At 41.8% G+C, this 21,288-nt stretch overlaps 1 protein-coding gene across 7 annotated transcripts in view; it reads left to right on the top strand.

Annotated features, from left to right (window-relative positions):
• ALMS1 (ALMS1 centrosome and basal body associated protein) overlaps positions 1-20,457 on the top strand; it is a 132,541-nt gene extending 112,084 nt beyond the window's left edge. For 4 of the 7 annotated variants that reach the window (XM_073342984.2, XM_073342983.2, XM_073342978.2 and 1 more), the window contains 5 exons: positions 763-943; positions 2,385-2,448; positions 9,103-9,189; positions 11,633-11,732; positions 19,983-20,457. In XM_073342984.2, the coding sequence (XP_073199085.2) occupies positions 763-943; positions 2,385-2,448; positions 9,103-9,189; positions 11,633-11,732; positions 19,983-20,027 (477 nt within the window). In that variant the 3' untranslated portion in view covers positions 20,028-20,457. The remainder of the gene's footprint in view (positions 1-762; positions 944-2,384; positions 2,449-9,102; positions 9,190-11,632; positions 11,733-19,982) is intronic. The other 3 variants (XM_073342981.2, XM_073342982.2, XM_073342985.2) reach the window with 3 other exon arrangements.
• Positions 20,458-21,288: the final 831 nt, after the last annotated feature.

Below are 21,288 nucleotides of genomic sequence, written 5' to 3'. Positions count from 1 at the left end.
AGACACTCAAGGCCAAGTGTGAAAAATACAGTTTTATGGTGATGATCAAAAGTGAGGAGGGTTGAACAGAAGTTGATGTCAAGGGGCAGTGAGTTTCACACCTACTTCAGCAAGGGCATAATCGCCTGCTGCCTTGAGATACAGGAGTAGAGCAGAGTGAAGGCAGTTGTGTCAGCACAAGCAGACATCAGGAAGAAGTTCAAGGAAGGTGTCTCAGATGCAGCCAAGTCATAGTACTCATTGGCTTTGCATATTGAAAGCTTCTTATTACCACTAAACCTTGGGGTTAAAATGGAAGTGAAATGCTGAGACCCCATTTAAAAACTTTCCTTAGAAGCCAACATAATGTGGACACTAATGAACATATGCTATTTAAAAAGATAGCTATAATGGACTTTAGTTTTATTTTGATGGAGGTGTCTAATTCTGTGGTTAACAGTATCTTGTCCTGTGTGTGTGGCTGCCTGATCTTTGGCCTGCTTGTTTAAACTGAAGTTTACATTCTTTTTGCAAATTATTTCAGCTACTCTTTTCCTCAGCCAGTTAGCTTTCACGTTGTTTAAAACCAAAGTATTTGCTAACAAGATCCCCAGAGAATTGCTCAGCATTATGGATGCAGCATTCTGTGCCATGTGAGGATGACTCTTTGAAAGGAATGCATGCCATGGTTCACTCATGGGGTTAGATATTTTGATCATCCCCTCCCAGGTTGGAGGAACGTCCTGAAACTACTTTTCTCTGAGGGTTTTTTCACCTTCTTAGGAGGCTCTTGCATTGCACCGCCCTGATTTCATCTCCCGCTCTGGGGAACGTGTGAAGCGCCTGAAGCTCATCATGGAAGAAAGGAAGCTACAGAGTGTGTTGCAGAGTGAGCGAGAGGAGCTGTTCAATCCCCCTGAGAAGAAGGATTATAAGAATGCTAGTTACCTGCTCTATAACAGAGGTGCCTCATGTTTATGCCTTTTCATGCTCTATAGGAAATACTGAATGTACGCTGTTTGCCTACAGAGCATTATTCTAAGTGTACATATTTCTAATTAGATTCTTTAACATTCTTATTCATTTTATATAAATTCATTTTATATATGCATTCTTATAATAGGATAGTTATCCATTTTATATGAATAATGAGATTGTGATGGGTTGGGTCACAGAAACCCCCTTGGGACTGCCAACTGATGTGCTGAGACTACCTCTGAGCCTGTTTTCCCTGGCAGCTTGGGACTTCAGTACCCTGTCTTGTTGAGCCAGACATACTAGCCTGTTGCAAACACGGACCCAGGTCTGAACCATGTCCCCCAAAAGCTACAGGCTTAACAGAAAACAGCTTAAGAAGTGTTCCTGTCTCCAGCACCCAGATACCCAGTTCCCAATGGGGTCCAAACCCCAAATAAATCCATTTTACTCTGTATAAAGCTTATACAGGGTAAACTCATAAATGTCTGCCCTTTATAACACTGATAGAGAGAGATGCACAGCTGTTTGCTCCCCCAGGTGTTAATACTTGCTCTGAGTTAGTTAATAAGCAAAAAGTGATTTTATTAAATATAAAAAGTAGGATTTAAGTGGTTCCAAGTAATAACAGGCAGAACAAAGTAAATTACCAAGCAAAAGAAAACAAAAACATGCAAGTCGAAGCCAAATACAGTGAGAAACTGATTACAGATGAAACCTCACCCTCAGAGATGTTCCAGAAAGCTTCTTTCACAGACTAGACTCCTTTCTAGTCTGGGCCCAATCCTTTCCCCGGTACAGTCTTTGTTCCAGCTCAGGTGGTAGCTAGGGGATTTCTCATGATTGCAGCTCCCTTTGTTCTGTTCCACCCCCTTATATATCTTTTGCACAAGGTGGGAATCCTTTGTCCCTCTCTGGGTTCACACCCCTCCTCCTAAATGGAAAAGCACCAGGTAAAAGATGGATTTCAGTTCAGGTGACATGATCACATGTCACTGTAAGATTTCATTGCCCACTTGCCAGCACACATGTATACAGGAAGACTTACAAGTAAACAGAGCCATTTACAACCAATTGTCCTGGTTAATGGGAGCCATCAAGATTCCAAGCCACCATTAATAACCCCCACTTTGCATAATTACAATAGGACCTCAGAGTTATATTTCATATTTCTAGTTTCAGATACAAGAATGATACATTTATACAAATTGGATGACCACACTCAGTAGATTATAGGCTTTGTAATGATACCTTACAAGAGACCTTTTGCATGAAGCATATTCCAGTTATATTATCTTCACACTCATTAGCATATTTCCATAAAATCATATAGAGTGCATTAGAACAGTTCTCTGATCTAAACAAACTTGTTCACTGTTTTTGTAAGCTTTAAAGTTTTATCAGGCTCAAAACTTTGCCTTTCCATTTAGACTGCCCGGTTAAACAGAAGAGAAGGACCATTCTAAAAGGTGAAATGGTTCAGAGATCAAAACGGTAAGGCTAAGAAAGACTTATTTCAAATAGACTGTAAATCAGGTGACCTCAATGGGGTGGTGAGAATAGATAAATCACTCTTGTAAGTGAAGGTTTTGGACGTTTGGGAAACATCAGGTGGTTTAGGTACAAAATGGAAGGTTTTCTGTCAGAAGGTGAGCATGACTTGTTATTAATAGAAGTTTCCATGTTTTTTTTTAATTTTGGGAAATTTGTTTCTTTTAGCTACCTCTGAACATTTCACTGCAATGTTTGCAAGTCAAACGTTGCAGAATTGTGTAGGTGAGCACTAGAACTGAAATGGTCTAGGAACATAAGCCTTTGGTCAGTGAATAGCCTAGCCATTGGACAAACTGAGTGAAATGCAAAAAGTAATCAAGCACCACAAATAGTGAAAAGTAAATCAGAGTTCTTCGTCGAGTAGTGTCCCTATGGGTGCTCCACTTTAGGTGTCTGTGTGTGGAGATTTTTGGTAGCAGTGTCCAGTTGAGTCCGTGCATGTGCTCTCCCTCCCTCGTGGTCTGCCTTGAGGCTATTTAGCACTGCACGGACGAACGCCCCTCACTTCCTTCTCTACCACCTTTGGCCTCTGACAGAACGAGCAGTTGTTCCTTCCTTATGTGTGTCATGAGCATATGTAGTGTTTGTTTTGTTACCTTTGTTCTCCCTAAAAGTACTCAGGCTAGTGTGTTTTGTTTTTATTTTATTTTATTCCTTTGGTTTAAAAATAAAAGAGAAAAAGGACAAGAACTTCACTTTCCTTCCCTGTCTGGGGGCATTCTCCCCTCTCCCCGGGCATCTAGTAGATTGATAATTATTTTCTTTTTCAGTTAAAAAAAACCCACACACCTGAAGAGGAAGCTGCCTCTGCAGCACACTTCTCCTCATCTCTCCCAGATGAGACTCTGCTGCCCACCCCTCATCACTAGATGAAGATTTAAGAACTTTCTGGATCTTACCAAGAGGGTGGCAGACAAGCTGCAGATTCCCTTACAGGAGGTGGCAGATACACATCACAAGTTGGTGGAAATTCTGCACGCTACCTTCTCATCTAGAACTGTCCTCCCAATTAATGAGCTGATTTTAGATCCTACCAAAATCATCTGGCAGAGCAAGCCTCCACTGCACCAACCCGCAACAGTGTGTAAACAAAAACAACCCTACATCTCTACCATCTTTGTTTTCAACATCTGCAACCCAACTTCATCATAGTGGATGTGGTTAATTCATGAAGCAAGCAACATAATACCAAGTCAACTCCATGTGATCAGGCTTCGCAAGATGTCGTATTCATCGACAGCATTACTGTTTAGAGTCATAAATTACCAAACTTCCATGGCTAAAACAATTTTGTTAATCTTGGGAAACCCAGGATGTTTCTGAAACATTACTGGAAACACAAAAAGAACAGATTCAGACCATTCTTAGAGAAGGTCAGTTAATAGCCAGACCGGTCCTAGAGACATGACCAGATGTAGGCGTTACAGAGCCTGCCCAGTCTCCATGACAGTGGTACTGAGGTGGGTTGTGGGGTGTTTTTTCTTTTTGTTCGCTACACCTCTCTAGATTGCCCAAAGAGCTACAGACTTCCAATTTGAAGGGCCAAACTCTTTGCGGAGAAGACAGATTTTCTCTCCACATCCTGAAGGATTCTTGGACCGCACTACACTGTGGAAAAGAGGAGAAGATATACCTCTCAACCAGACCACAGATCACAATCTTCTCAATACTCACCATCTCTGTGCTGTTATAAGCCACAGTGTAAGAGGCCCAGGGCTCAAAAGTGAGAACAGTCTGCACCCCAGTTCATGACCTCTCAAACTGCCTCTTATAAGCACTTTGATGAGCTGGTCAGGGGCCTGAACAATGATACCTTACAGCATCAGCTGCCATCTATACACCTGTCACTCCACTCAGAAGTCACCTTACCTTACTTCACAGCAGTTAGGACCAGCTCTAGAGCAAAGAGATTGATTTCTAGCCCTGAACCTACAGGGTGCCTACTTCCATATCTCAATACAACCATCATACAGGAGATTTCCTATTGCTTACCTTTGGGACAGGATCATTATAGGTACAGACTGCTCCACACAGGGTAGTCTCCAAGGTTCACTTCATTGTGGTGGTATACTAACCCTGGTACAGTGACTCGACTTTATCAGCACCAACCTGATGCAATACAAGCGAGAACGCTCCTCTCACTACCCACATTCACCACCCTGGGACACATGTCTCCCTAATATGCTGGGGAGCTCACCTACACAGCAACAAGGTTCAGGACAAATGGCCTTCCACAGAAATGACCTTCCATATCACTCTTTTGGGACTAGGGGCTGTCAGGAGTGCTTGTGCGCAAGCTTTGTCTTTCATCAAAAACAACACACAAAGGTTATGATGGACTTAATGTGACCTGTATGTTTTGTATAAACTGCCAAGGAGCTGCCAGATCTCCCTCCCTCTGTAAGACAGCATTCAAACTTTGGAATTGATGCACCCATCACAATGTGCTCATCTTAGCTGTCTGTCTACAAGGGATACAGAATGGGATAACCAACAGTCTCAGTTGGAATTTTCTCACGAGAATGAGTGTATACTGAATTCACAGGTGCTTCAAGATATAGCCACCCTTTGGGGAAACATTCACTGGCAGTTGCCCTCATCTTCCCAGCGGTCAGGGCCCACTTGTATGTCTTTTCCCAGTTTCCTACCCTGTCCCAAGATTCTGTTGAAAATTCAAAGAAACAAAGCGAGAGTTATTGTGATTGCCCCTCTTGACTAAGACAAGTCTGGCTGCCTTACCTGATGCAGATGGCAATATGCCCTCCTGTTCCTCTGATGTCAGCCCATTCCTCACCTGCTCTCTCAAAACAATGGGCTGACCCTTCATCCCAGCCCATGGGTCCTCTGTCTCCAGGCTTGGATCTTTCTTCGTTCCAAGGCTAAGAAACAGAATGCTCTGACAAGCTGAAACACATTTTGCAACACAACCACAAGTTGACCACTCCACATACCTATCTACAAAATGGAAACGACTCCAAGTTGGTACCATTCGAAGCGGACAGACCCAACCTCATCTTTCCTCCCTCTGATTTTGAACTATATTTTAAACTCACTCAGGTCCCTTAAGGTACATCTCATGGTGAAAATGGCTTCCCACTTGGAGTTTGCTCAACCACTAATGCGTAGACTCTTTAAGGGCATTGGGACTCTCTTCCCCCATGTGACACCACTCGCTCCAGCCTGGGACTTTAATCTAGTTCTCAGGGCTTGGACTAGACCTCCCTCCGAGTCCAAAGCAACTTGTTCTCTCTTACAGCTGTCCATGACGACTGCATTTCTAATTGCCATCACCTCAGCTAGGCACATAGGAGAAATAGCGGCCCTGATGGCACACCCATCATTCACGGCCTTTGTCTTTAAAAAAATAAAAAATAATAATAATAATAATAATAAATAATAACTGTAAGGCCATATCCCAAGTTTCTCCCTACTTTTTCTGCACTTTCCATATGAATCAACAGCTCCATCTCCCTGTTTTTTTTCCCAAAACCACATTGTGACAACTGGGAGACAATTGTGCATATGGTAGATATTAGAAGGACATTAGCATTCTACTTGGACAGGACTAAGGACTTCAGGAAATCCCCTAAACTCTTCCTTTCGTCCACAGAAAGATCCAAAAGCTCTGTGATTTCTCCTCAAAGACTATCCAAATGGGTCTCTAGTTGCATTAATCACTTAGCAAGGGTGCAACTTGCTTCTGTCCATATGCACTCCATGAGATCAGTTCCTACCTCAATCACATTCCATAGGGATACCCCTATCTCCCCAGTCTATAGAGCAATGATCGGGGCCTCTGTCCATACTTTTGCAGAACATTATGCGATCACTGAAGATTTGGCCGCTGACAGCATCTTCGACTCCACAGTACTCTCTGTAGTAAAAGACTCCACTCCAAAGTCCCAGCCTCCAGTGGTGGGTACTGCTCCAGAGTCACCTAAAGTGGAGCACCCATAAGGACACTACTCGAAGAAGAAGAAGAAGAGGAGGAAGTTACTCACCTTTTGCAGTAACTATGGTTCTTCGAGATGTGTGTCCCTGTGGGTGCTCCACAACCCGCCCTCCTCCCCTCTATTTCGGAGTTCTCTATAGGGCTCTGTGGTAGAGAAGGAAATGAGGGGGGTTCGCGCAAGGCAGACCATGAGGGAGGGAGAGCACATGCGTGGGCTCAGCAGGACACTGCTACCAAAAATCTCCGATTAGAGGTGCAGGGGCACACAGACACCTAAAGTGGAGCACCCATAGGGGGACACATCTCGAAGAACCATCGTTACTGCACAAGGTGAGTAACTTCCTCATCTAAAACTTTTACGGGTGTGGAATGTAGCAGATGTCTAACAGCACATACCGCTACATGATAATTTGGGACAAGTATTTATATAGGATATGAAATTGGGTAGATATTGCGGGGGAGTGCATAATATTTGGATAGTGAATTAAGAATACACAAATAAATGGTGAGATAGGGACAATAAGTGAAAGGTAGATATGAAAAATGTGATAACTTTCAGTTGGGTCTTGAAACGGTGTAGGAGGAAAGAGGTGAGAAAGGAAGGGAGGGGTATTATATCTACATGATAGTCTGTAAAATATTTAAAGTCTTTTGACATGAAAAGTGCTACAGAAGCATAAGATACTTAAAGAATCAAAACAGCAGCCACAGGGATATTGGAGTCAATGGGACTTAAACATATGGCTAATTACTTTGCTGAAGTGGGACTTTAGAGTGTAAGACTATATATAGGGCAAATATATGCCAGAAAGATTAGGTAATATACAAAATAAACCCTGTGATTTAATATAAAGGCTGGAGGAGAGTGAGCAAGATGATAAATTTGATTTCAGTGCTGTTTGGCATTTCAAAAATTGTTTTAAAGGCCATACATTGAAAGTTTATAGTAACTTTGAAAGTTGCCACTTGCCCCGGGAATGCAGATGCCAAAATCTTAAAATACTCGTTACTTTGGGGAAAACTCTAATCACAGGTCAGTAGTACTCCTTGATATGTGCCATTAACTGCAGCATCTTCATGAACTCAGAGTTCATATATATCTGAATTCATAGCATGTCTGCTGATTCACCCAAACTGGATCCAGTTGTGATATTTTTATTGCCATTTACTTGTTCATGCTGCACTTTTAACTTTTCTCTCAGTTGAAGTTGGAAAGTAATTTATCACTTTCACTGGCCTTTTAAAATCTGCCCATTTAATGAGCACAGTTTTTTGTGGGTCATTCCCATGAGGTGACTATTCTATTTCTCCTTACACCTTGTTAGAATTATAAATCATCTATGGAACAGGGTGCTGAATTTAGCTACAGTCGTGTATTCCCTACGTAAGTTAAATGTCTCCATGAATGGGTGAGCCAATGGCCTCATACCTGAACAGCAGATTACTTTCTAGTTAATGAGGCACCTCCAACCATCCTGGAAGGAGCCTTGGAGAGTAAGTGGGATGGTAGTCTGAGGGACTCCTGGTAGACCTTCCCACCCCCATCCAGTAGATCATTTGTAGGTCTGAAGAGGCTTTGATCCCCTTTCCAGTGGAGAACTTGTATGGCCTGAGGTAGAAACTTCAAAATGGAGTATGTGCTAATGTCTAATAGGGGATCATGGATGGTGATAACTCTCATGCCTTGAACTGATTGTTTTACATAGAAAAGCTGCCTCAGATGGAATACATGTTGTTACAGAATAGTAAGATGAATACGAAATCTAGGCAGTAGGTCTTAGTAGGCAAATGCTTCTGCTCCTCCTGAAAATACATGGCAGTTTTGTCTCTGGATGAATGTTTCAGTGTGCAGTGGGGAACTGAGCACATTGGCCAGAGGTAAGGCAGTTTTGCTGGCAAGTGCTCTGTAATCTCTTCATGCGGCTGAGCCATTGCACCTCAGCTCTGACTTGCAACACAGTCCTCTACAGTTTTGGACCCCTCATCAGCAAAGGCAGCTAGTTGTGCTGTTATAAACCAGATTGGGCCGTGGTTTTATGGGGTGGGATTTTCAAAAGTGTTCAGCATCAGCCTCATTCTACTTCCTCTGAAATCGTATGGAAGTCTTACCTTTGACTTCAGTGGAAGCAGGGTTTGGCCTGTGCTGAAAGCTTTTGAAAATCCCATCCATGATGATAGTACCTTTCTGTTGTACACCACTTTTGATTGGTAATTCTCAAAGCACGTCACAATATTTAATGTCTTTAATGTATTTATCCTCACAACAGCCCTGTGAAGTAGGTTGGTGCTATTATCCCCATTTTCTAGATGATGAACTGAGGCACAGAGAAGCTAACTGACTTGCCCAAGGTCACACAGGAAGTTGGTGTCAGAGTAGAGAATCAAACCCAGATCTCCCCAAGTAGTAGGCTAATGCCCTAACCACTTCAGGCCACCCTTCCTGATGAAGCGGATAAAGCATCCACCCAGAGAATGAAACCACCAGTAGCCTTTTCACTTATGAATGGATGCAATTCTATACTTGTGACTTCAGAGGTGAAAGGCCAGTGTATTAATCCAAGTACTGCCTAACTCCTTCAGTTTAAGTCTTAGTAGAAGTAAAATTAAGAATCCAAATGTTACTCATTTTGTCTTCTCTATAGAGGTAATGCTGCTAGTGAAGTTTTTAGAAATGTTGGGCGTCTGGGAGCAGCCACAAACAGAGTAGGAAAACAGGGACAAAAGAGAAGGTATGTCTGTGAGAAGGTAATAGCAAAGAGCTCTACATTAAGGGAACTGTTAATACTGTAGTGGCCGTGTTCTTATTTTTATAATGGAGTTTTCTTTAAGTACCCTATTTTAATTTGTATATGTCTACTCCCACAAGAATCAGCTTCATCGGGTATATCTACTCTAGAGTTTAACTCAGGTTAACTGATTACTAATTCAACATGTTAACTGACATGTTTGTACATGGTAGTCTGGACTCTCTACAAATGTGTGTGGTTTAATTGTAGTCTGAGCTTTAGGATATTGCATAGGAATCAGGTACAGCATTGGTCAAATTCATTCCCTGGGACCGTTGGGGGTGGAAGGGTAATTTAAAGTAGGGAGAGTCTGCTTTATCTAGTACCCTCCCATTTCTTTTCCTGCTAACTTCCCTCACTTCCATACCCTGTGATGTATTTTACAGGCCTGCTAAATGTCAAATTGGTGCAAGTTACACAACTTTGCCACTTGCCCCTGTTTTTTGACCATCTTATGTCCTTGCTGAAATTAGCACAGAGACTTCCATGGGAGATGCACCCACTTACTCTCAGCTACATTTGATCCTATTGTGACAAAGCTCTGTCCTTGCCTCTGTGGGTCCCATGTTTCCTGGCGGATTTTGCTAGCCTCAGAGGCTCACTGTGACCCTCCACATAACCCTTCTCTCTCTAGAGACAAGGGTCACAGTCTACTGAGCCATTTTCATCATAAGCCAGCGAGGGAGGTGAGGAGAAGTTATCTTTCCTTGCACAGTCTGTTTTCTCCCAGTCTCAGTGATTAATCAGGGGGCAAAGGTCAGGGGGGAGCCTGGGCCCACCCTCTACTCCAGGCTCCAGCCCAGGGACCATAATAGTATCAGCTATGGTAGCTGACCTTTTAGAAACATGACATGTACAATTCCCTGGGCTACTTCCCCCACAGCAGCCCTCACTTCCTCAAGCTCCACTTCACCCTTACCTCAGGGCCTCCTTCCTTGTGCCTGATATGGTGTGTACTACTCAGCCTCTCCAACAGTGCAACTTCCTCCCACAGCTCCTGACATGCACCCCCACCTGACTAACTGGGAGGCTTTTAACTAGTTTCAGGCAGCCCCTGATTGGCTTCAGGTGTCCCAATCAACCTAGCCTTCTCCCTGCCTTCTGGAAAGTTCTTAATTGGTCCCAGGTGTCTTACCTGACCTGGAGCAGCTGCCATTTCACTTATCCTAGTACCAGGGATTTGTTTAGCCTGGAGCTAATATATCTATCTCCCACTACTTTTCCATAGCCATCTGGCCTTGCCACGTCACACTGTGTATCCCTCATCCTCAAAACAGAATAAACTGAAGCCATTTCAAATGATTACCAGTTGAAGGAATAAATGTGTTTAAGAGAAAATCTGCTTCCAGTTCCCTCTGGCATTGTAGACCGTGATCTGATGAAATCTATTGCATAAAAGAGCAAAGCAATCAATCTCTTAAAAGAATATATTTTAGGTACAACATGGTGTGTGTAGAAAGTTTCTACTGTATTCACTCGATCTCGAATCTGTGAGAAAAGAAGCAAGGTACAGTTTCTCCTGTTTAAGTATTATACCAGGCTGACCATTCAGAATATGGTAGTGTCTCTGCTCCAATTATTTTTTTTATTATTGGAGGCATTCAGTCCTATGTGAACTTGGCAGCCATTTTCATGAAATTAGCAGTTTCCAGTCTTAAAGCAGACACAAGACTCAGAGCTTTGGGGAGTGTGGGCTGAGCACAGCTCCTGTGCCAACCCTAGGAAGAGGGTACAGAGTCTGTTGCCTTCTGTGCCTAGCCAGTGTGTAGAAGGGAGACTAAGATCCTGATCACTGTACAGAACTGGCAACAGCAGCACTGGCCTTGCAGAGATCCTAGTCCTTATGCTTCCTGAGTTCAAGGCTTCCCATTATTCCTGGCTCCTGCCTGGGGGAGGCTCAAGAGGAGGAGAGGGCAAAATCTGGCCCTAGATCTTTGAATATCACAGATGATTCTGCCAAATTTGATCCATTTCAAGTGCTTTCTTGCCACAAAAATATCTACCATTTACAGATAAACTTGGTATTTGGAACCCAACGTGCCTATCCACTGGTGGCACCATTCTCTGCTGGTGATCCTGAAAATTGCACTTTTTGGAGAGTGCTGCTGTATCATTGACATTACTCCCAAAAATACTCTTTTAGGGGGTGATACTTCAATGAATGGCATTGTGGGATGTGGAAACTTCCAGTACCATGGCTGGCTGTGATTGTGTATTCCACGTTTGGCCTCCATGACACTAGCTACCCCAAAAGATAATCTTTCTCCGCTATATTTGGCCAGAAGCCTTTGAGAGAACGTTAGTGAAAAAAGCATCCTGCTTTTTATCTCCAAGGTCCTTTATTCCCAAGTAACTTTTTTTGTCTTTATTTTGTATTTACACTAAGAATCTATGAACAGCTGCCTGAGGTGCAGAAGAGGCGAGAGGAAGAGAAAAGAAAATCTGAATATACTTCATACCGACTGAAAGCACAACTTTACAAAACGGTAGGTGTTCTGTCTCACAAGCCGGCCTTCTACAGGTCATCAAGGAAAAAAGAATTCCAGGCAAACAAGTTAGACTAGGATATTCAAGATCTCTTACTTTGGGTCAAATTAATTTACTCTAGATTAAATCACTATAAAGTGAATGCAAAACTGGTTGAAAAACTATTTTTCAGAGTAATTATCAATGATTCATGGTCAAACTGGAACGTTATATCTAGTGGGGTCCTGCATGATTCTGTACTGTTCAATATTTTCATTAATGTCTTAGATAATGGAGTGGAGAGTATGCTTATAAAATCTGCAGATGACACCAAGCTGGGAGGGGTTGCAAGCACTTTGGAGGACAGGATTTGAATTCAAAATGACCTTGACAAATAGGAGAATTAGTCTGCAAACAACAAGATAAAATCCAGTAAAGACAAGTGCAAAGTACTACACTTAGAAAGGAAAAAATAAAATGTCCAGCTACAACTTGAGGAATAACTGACTAGACAGTAGTACTGCAGAAAAGGATCTGGAGGTTACAGTAGATCACAAATTGAATATGAGTCAACAATGTGATGCAGTTGCAAAAAAGACGGGGATATTAACAGGATGTTGTATGTAAGACACAGGAGGTAAGTAATTGTTTTGCTCTACTCAGCACTGGAGTACTGTTCTAGTTCTGGGAACCACATTTTAGGAAAGATGTGGATAAACTGGAGAGAGTTCAGAGGAAAGCAACAAAAATGATAGAAGGTTTAGAAAACCTGACATAAGAGGAAGGATTTTTTTTAAAAATAGAGCATATTTAGTCTAGAGAAGATTGAGGAGGGGGACCTGATAAGTCTTCAAATATGTTAAGGACAGTTATAAAGAAGGTGGTGATCAGTCGTTCTCCATGTAATCAGCTTAGTTTGCAGCAGGGAAGATTTAGGTCAGATATTAAGAAAAACTTCATAAGGATCGTTAAATACTGGGAAAGGTTACCAAGGGAGGTTGGGGAATCCCTGTCATTGTAGGTTTTTAAGGACGAGTTAAACATCTGTCAGGGATGATCTAGGTTTACTTGGTCCTGCCTCAGCATCAGGGGGATGGACTAGATGACTTCTCAAAGTCCCTTCCTAGCCCTACATTTCTATGATTCTATTATATTTATATATTTTCTACAGTATGCATCTCTGTGTGTGGATGCTGAACAGAATATATATACAACACTTAAACCAAGCTGCAGTGACCCAACTTAGCCTCACTTCAACAGACTAACCTCTACCCAATGTGCACACTCGATACATAAAAATGAAAAAGAAAATCTGTTGAAAAGGGAGGAAAAATGGTCCCAAATAAATAAATATGACTAGAAAGGCCTTGCCCCAATCCCTGAAGACAGAGCAGAGAGATTCTGGTGGGCATACTGAAAGTGTTCAATTGATGACGTCTTTGAGCTCTGGTGTTTAGCCCTGGTGTATATTATAAACACAAGAGCTTTCAGAATTCACAGTGGGATTTGCAAACCATGTTTGACAAGTTTAATAATGAATCACTGTCCTTGTTATAGCTTTGGTTGTATGATTTGGGAGGACTTTGAAAAAATGACTTGTTATCCCTCTGGAGACTGGACAGTAGATTCTTGAGTGTTCATTTAGCTGGCAGGTTGGCTAATGTTAATGTACTAAAGATTAATACTCAGAATTCCATATGCAGTTAAGTTGTGATTTAGAGGCAGCTATAATAAAAGATACATCATGCACAGTTCCATAGATACATCTATGTTAATGCACCTCCCTTTTATTCTGTGCAGCAGTCTTACCATTCCAATACCAGTGATCTTTCTCTTTAGCAGAGATTGGTGGTGGTTTTATGGAGTGGACCAATATGCTCTAGAGACTAATCTGAGTTCATTGTGACATGGTACATGGTAACTACATTGTATTCAGTGGAGAGAAGGTGTTTTTCTGGGTCATGGCATCTGGTGATCTATAACAAGGAGGTTGCAATTATATATAATGTACTGTGACATGATTTAAAAATATTTTGTACCACAGAAGTGCTCCATAAATTCTCTTAATAAACATATCTCTGAGACTGGCAATTTATCACTTTTATGATATCAGTGTTCTAGACATCCATATATGTAGTTCTTACATTGTGACTTAATAAAAAATAGAAATTACTGCTTGTGACCTTCATTGATGTCACAACACTGAAGTCCCAGGCTTTATCAAAACTGGCTCAGCTTCTCACTTCTGTTACACCCCCATCCCCGACCCTATAAATCAGTCTTCAGAGAACACTAGATTCAGGGAATAATCCACTGTATAATAGAGACAAAGTCGGTGAGGTAATAGCTTTCACTGGACCAACTTCTGTTAGTGAGAGAGAGAAGCTTTTGAGATTACATAGAGCTCCTCCTCAGATCTGGGAAATGTACCCAGTGTCGCAGATAAATAGAGGTGGAACAGATTGTTTAGCATAAGTAGTTAACACATATTTCAAGGGACCATTCAAGGTGAAGTGGCTTGTTAACACTTCTCCAATCATGGGTGGGCGGGGAGCTGAGGGAATGTTTAGTGGATTATAGATTGTTGTAATAAACGTTAAATCCAGTAAAAAGAACGAGGAGTACTTGTGGCACCTTAGAGACTAACAAATTTATCTGAGCATAAGCTTTCATGGACTAAAACCCACTTCATTGGATGCACGCAGTGGAAAATACAGTAGGAAGATGTGTATATATACACAGAGAACATGAAAAAATGGGTGTTGCCATACCCACTATAATGAGAGTGATCAATTAAGGTGAGCTATTATCAGCAGGAGAAGAAAAACTTTTTGTAGTGATAATCAGGATGGCCCATTTCCAACAGTTGACAAGAAGGTGTGCGTAACAGCAGGGGGGAAAAATAAGCATGGGGAAATAGTTTTACTTTGTGTAATGACCCATCCACTCGCAGACTTTATTCAAGCCTGATTTAATGGTGTCCAGTTTGCAAATTAATTCCAATTAAATCCAGTGTCTCTGTTCAGTCCATGATTTTTAGTGTCTAGTAAAGTTATGAATGTAACGTCCCAGGCTTGTCTTTTGAAGGTTTTGTGCTGGTTTTCTTTGAGGATGAGGACTGAGAGATCAGACGGTCTCCCACAGTATTCTTGCCAGCACGTTAAAGAAGTATGGGCTGGATGAATGGACTGTAAGGTGGATAGAAAGCTGGCTAGATCATCAGGCTCAGTGGGTAGTGATCAGTGGTTCCATGTCTAGTTGGCAGCTGGTATCAAGCAGAGTGCCCCAAGGGTTGGTCCTGGGGCAGGTTTTGTTCAATATCTTCATTACTGATCTGGAGGATGGTGTGGATTGCACCCTCTGCAAGTTTGCAGATGACACTAAACTGGGAGGAGTGGTAGATACGCTGGAGGGTACGGATAGGACACAGATGGACCTAGGCAAATTAGAGGATTGAGCCAAAAGAAATCTCATGAGGCTCAACAAGGACAAGTGCAGAGTTCTGCACTTAGGACGGAAGAATCCCATGCACCGCTACAGACTAGGGACAGAGTGGCTTGGCAGCAGTTCTGCAGAAAAGGACCTAGGGGTTAGAGTGGACGAGAAGCTGGATATGAGTCAACAGTGTGCCCTTGTTGCCAAGAAGGCTAACGACATTTTGGGCTGTATAAGTAGGAGCATTGCCAGCATATTGAGGGACATGAACATTCCCCTCTGTTCGGCATTTGTGAGGCCTCATCTGGAGTACTGTGTCCAGTTTTGGGCCCCACACTACAAGAAGGATGTGGAAAAATTAGAAAGAGTCCAGCGGAGGGCAACAAAAAGGATTAGGGGGCTGGAACACATGACTTATGAGGAGAGGCTGAGGGAACTGGGATTGTTTAGTCTGTGGAAGAGAAGAATGAGGGGGGATTTGACAGCTGCTTTCAACTACCTGAAAGGGGGTTCCAAAGAAGATGGATCTAGACTGTTCTCAGTGGTAGCAGATGACAGAATAAGGAGTAATGGTCTCAAGTTGCAGTGGGGGAGGTTTAGGTTGGATATTAGGAAAAACGTTTTCACTAGGAGGGTGGTGAAGCACTGGAATGGGTTACCTTGGGAGGTGGTGGAATCTCCTTCCTTTGAGGTTCTTCAGGTCAGGCTTGACAAAGCCCTGGCTGGGATGATTTAACTGGGAATTGGTCCTGCTTCGAGCAGGGGGTTGGACTAGATGACCTTCTGGGGTCCCTTCCAACCCTGATATTCTATGATTGCTCTGTAAAAAGTGTTCACCCACAGGGGATATGGTATTTATCTTTTATCGTTTTTCTGTGAGAGTTCATGTGAGAGCGCAGTGATTGGTTTCACCCACTTAGTTATTATTGGGGCATTTAGTGCATTAGATGAAGTACACCACATGTTGTGATAGGCATATATAGGACCCACTGATCTTGAAAGGTGTGTTGTGGAGGGTGTTGATCACCATAGCAGGGGAGGTATGTCTGCAGGTTTTGCACCTGTTGTTTTAGCAGGGTCAGGTGCCACTTTGAGTTGATGTGTCCCCCGTCTGTGAGGAGCTTGCTTCTGATGATGATGTTGGGGCGTTGTCTGAAGGCAAGAAGAGTGGGTCCAGGAAAGATTTCTTTCAGGATGTGGTCCCAATCTGGGACCAACACTGTTACAGCAACGCTGCATATGCTGTTTAGTAAACAGTCCCTCTGGATATACACCTAAATTGCAAACTGGGCTCCTGTCTCCATACTTCCAACATGTTCCAAGTTTTGGTGTAATGGCCCATTGCATGCTGGGGCATCCCACCAAAGCAGGAGCTGGCCGGCCACAACAGAGATTAATGTCTAAAAAGAAGGTTATGGTTAAGGTTTGTTTATTTGTTTAAATGTGGTACCATTCTGAATGCCCTCTTAACCTGCCTGATGGATGCATGTTGTTTAAGTTACTGGAATTTGGTACTATCCTTTTGCTGGCTACCTTCAGAATATTTTACCAGTCTGAAAAGTGCTTCATAAAGAATATTTTGGATATGTTTCTTTGATTTTCTGTCTTAGGATGGTAAATACTGAACCATAATAATGATCCAAGTTTATATGACTACAACAAGATTCTGTATATAAATATTATTTGTATTAATGTCTTAAATGTACACCTTGCTGTGCAAATGGTAAATGGCCAAAAGCTTACACTCTGAAGGGCTAAAGTCAGGGCAGAACAGAATGCCACAATTCAAAGAGAGAGGGGTGTGGTTTTTATTAATGGTCATAGCCATTGCTGGATCTAAAGTACAGTTAAGTCTTACAATGTGAATGAACACTTTCTGGAGTTGACATTGAATTAGTATAGTTAGCAGGAGACATGAGAGAGAGAGATGAATGGTGCAAAGCAGGACATTTCAGACCTGCATGTGTCCTTGGTTCAGAGGAAGGGTGATTCATTGCAATAAATACAGTATATCTTTATTTTCTTCTGTGGCTGTACAGAATAACTGCAGACGGAATTGTTTAGCTTTTGTTGTTAACATGCTATTGATATAAGTTCATAATGTAAGGGGATTCGACCATACATAAAGAAACTAATTCCATGGAGTGGCTCTGGAAATGGCATAAACCATTAGGATTGCAAGACTCAGGTGATTTTTCATGTCCCCCTAATATGAAAGATGGATTAACTACTTTATGTATATGTGCATAAATTATATATCATGTATTTTGTTGTAGCCATGTTGGTCCCAGGATATGAGAGAGAAAAGGTAAATGAGGTAATATCTTTGACTGGACAAATATCCTGGGACCTTCCCAGCTCCTACAACACGTCAAACACTGATGGAAGATATTGAATTTTGCCATTTAAAATGGAAACTTCCCATTTGAAGAACGAAGCCAGACTGTACAGCCTGTGGCTGAGCAAGAATTTCCCTGCATTGCAGCTCTGAGCTGCTGTAGACTCTGTCAGAGCTGGGTTGTGGGCACAATAACTGGGAGCAGGGACCCTATCTGTTGTGTTCTCAATGCTGACTCCCTTCCCAGCCCAGAAAGCGTGGAGGAGTAAGCTCTCAGATTTGAATGCAGACAGGACACGTGCCAGACCTGCTGGGTCAGTAGGTTGGAACAAGGAGCATTGTGTGTGTAGAGGGAAACTAGAACTGGAGGCTGACACAGGGAGGAAGAGAAAATGGGAGTTGGGTTAGGTGAGACTGGGAGGGGCTGGGCAAGGAGACTGGAACTGGGGCAGAATTCCAGGTTGACTGTGTAACCTTAATTGGACCCTCTTGTGTGTATGAGTTATGATACAGTCTTTAATTACATGATCACTTACTATTTTTTTTCCCACGGGCCTCCTGTCTCATTCAGGGCACAGGATGGATGTTGCTCTGTTGGTGACTCAGAGCTGGGTAGCATAGGAAGAAAATCCCACAGGTGTTGGACAAATTAATTTGATTACATATTTTCCCTTTTAAAGATCTGAGCGTCCATGCATGCATTAAAAATCAGAAACAGTGAGCCAGTTTTTGAGATTAGATGTCACTTTAAGGGTGAGGAGGTGGTGCGGGAGGGAGGCTGTAAGTAAGATATTGGCCAGTAGGTGTCATTACACCAGCTGGAAAGGAAGAATGTTGTTTCCAGAGGCATATAGGCATATAATAGTCTTCTCAGAGCTGTGATTCCCACTTGCTGCTTTAGTGAATCTGTTCATCTGATTTTTGACCTTCTTGTTGCCTCCCACCAGCGACTTTTAAACAGTTTTTTTAATTGTTAAGGGAGAGGTTGTTAAAGTTCTTATTTTCCATCTTTGGGACCAGAGTTCAGTTCAGTCTGGAGCAACTTTCTGAGTCCAGAGTAGTCAACGTTTCTACAAAACTGCCAGTTAGAAAACAGCAAGGCATAACCACTGGCACCAGTGCCATGTACTGTGCAGCTGCACATGGCAAATGTAATTTGTTCCAGTCAGGGCTGTTCTTCAGTAGTTGTGCAAGTATCTTGAGATCGCAGGATGGAATAGGGCAGTATGTGTGCAGTATTGAGGGGCAGATTCCATACCGAGATGGATGATGATTGTTCTGTTGCTTACAAAGTTTTCCATTATACTGTAATGAATATACAGTATAATTATTATACTTTAATAAATTGGATCATTTGTTTGTGTGCATCTGCTTCCTCTGTCGTGCAGTAGATCAGATCTGCTAATGAGCATATCAGTTCTCTATTAGTAGATTATATAGATAATCCTGTGTGTTTACACTGCACTTTACAAAGCAGAGTAAGACTTCTCCGTGCTTCAGAGATACCACAACCTGCTGACTGAATCAGCACAAAGGTGTGGTGCTTTTATATCTGAAGTTTGTTCACTTAATATCAGAGATCATAAACTGGGAGACACAAGGCCACTGGATGCTCAAAGAGAAGAGACTTAGTATCCAGAGAGAGATGTGGAAAGTGAGAGAGACTTGAACTTTCAGAAATAATAGAAGTTTTTCCACTAAAATGTGGGCAAGAAATTCTGTGCACTTCCTTGGGCAAAGGGTAAGAGTTGTCGAAACAGCCTCACAATAAGGGACAGCCTGTCACTGAATCAGAAAAGAATAATAATATAGAACAGATATTTAATAAAACCCCATCATCAGTGGAAAATCTGTTCGTACACACAATTACTTGATTTATTAACTGTCTTGTCTACTTGTCATGACAATACAATTACAGAAATTGAAAAAAGAGAGTTCTGTTCCCAAAGCCACATGTTTTGCCAGTGGTCCTGGTGTCTTTGTGTATGTGCAGCCACAAAGCATTGTTAGGCAAGAGGAGTAAGGGAGTTTTATCTTATTCAGTGATAGACAGCTAAGTCTCTGATCTAGCCTTCTGGAAGGCCGCCTGCTTAATTTTCTTTGTTTACTCAAAGGCAACTAAAACAGTGGAATAACTACTGTTGCTTTCATCACACAATAAGTTCATTATGTCAGTCAAAACAAGTTTGTGAGTTCATAATTGAAATATCAACCATTATTTGGAAGATGATAGTTGCACATTAATCCTCCATTTGCTTGTGCAATAACAATAGGCACTTGCTCCCTCTCTTGTTCTCTGTTTGTGCCATTCCACCAGTGGGAAGTGTGTCAACATTCTTGTCTCCTTATACCTCTATGGGGGAAAGCACAGTTGGTGCAAGATATATGTTAAGGGATTTATCGGTATTTACTTATTGGTGACAGTGTTTTGAACAGTTAAATGCTAGGTAGTAATAATACTAATTAATCTGTCATTTATCTTCATATTTCCCCACAGAAAATCACCAATCACATCTTAGGGAGAAAAGTACCTTGGAACTGATCGGAAAAACAATCTTCTGTTTCGATAAGGTGTATTGCATGTAGTGAATTTTCATGCGTCTTTCCTATGTACATTAATTTATGACGTGAGAATAGAATACACAGTAAATATTCCAATGTGCAGAGTATGTTTGGTGCAATTCAGTAATGTCGTATTCTCTTCACATATTGAAAGTTTGGATGTATTTATAATTGAGGATCAGTGATTTTATGTGGATGGCAGGTTTTTAATTTTAAAAAAAATAAATTACTGGTTTCAGTAATGTTGTTACACCCTTCCCAGATTAATTTAGTTTTGTAGTATTTATAAATACTTAAGAATCAATGATCTCATGTGGACAACCGATTTTAAATATTTATTTTTAATAACTATTTTAACAATGATTTTTTAATTTTTATTTCATAGCTCACTGTTTGTAATTATTTTGTACTGCTGAAAAAATTAAATAGCTTCAGATTGATTTGCAGTAACTGTCACTTTACTGTAGTCCTTTTTCTAGGGTTTTGGTATGTATGGCATCCGCAAAAGTGAGTTAATTAAACAGCCATGAAAGGTTTCTATTGGGTAGGATAAGCCTGCAGACTGTAACTGATTTCATCTTTAAGGTGGGGCAATTTTAGCACTCTATGGAGTGGTTTAGATTTGTTCCTTCCATTAATAATGACTCTACAGTTGTACAATCCTGTTGTACTCACCAGTAGAGGCCAATGGAAAATGTTTTTCCATTTTGTTGGGAATTCACTGTTTCCATTCCCAAAGTGTTATCCCATTCCCAAACTATATCCAGAGAGAACAATAGTTTTAATTTTTTTGGCACTCAAACCTTGAAGGCCTAAAATGCCTCAACTCAAAAAAAGTCAAGGTTCCAGTTACAAATAAATGTTAACCAGTGTCGTCAGACGTCACCTGTGTGCTACTCTGTTCAATGTTGATAACAGTTGGCTGCGTGCATGTGTGCTGTCCCAGCTCTGCGCAGATCGCTGGCACAGCAGATCTTGAGCAAACCACCCAATGACCACAGACTCCAATAAGGTATGAAGGCACCCGGCCAGGTTTATTGCCAAACGAAACACAGTCTCTAGCTCCCTGGATCAGATGTCTACAGATCTGCTAGTACAGACAAAGACATCCACTCAGGGATGCATTCTTATACACAGGTACAAACAAGTTACACATCACTCCTGACACATCAAGTACAACCCCTCTGTGCTTTAGGGTGCTACCTCTCTCCTGGTACATGTTGGTTTGAACAAACAAGTCT

This window comes from Lepidochelys kempii, chromosome 4 (genome assembly GCF_965140285.1).
Source record: "Lepidochelys kempii isolate rLepKem1 chromosome 4, rLepKem1.hap1, whole genome shotgun sequence".
NCBI lineage: Eukaryota > Metazoa > Chordata > Testudines > Cheloniidae > Lepidochelys > Lepidochelys kempii.
Note: the sequence above shows the minus strand (reverse complement) of the source record. Positions and strands in the feature narration are given on the sequence as shown.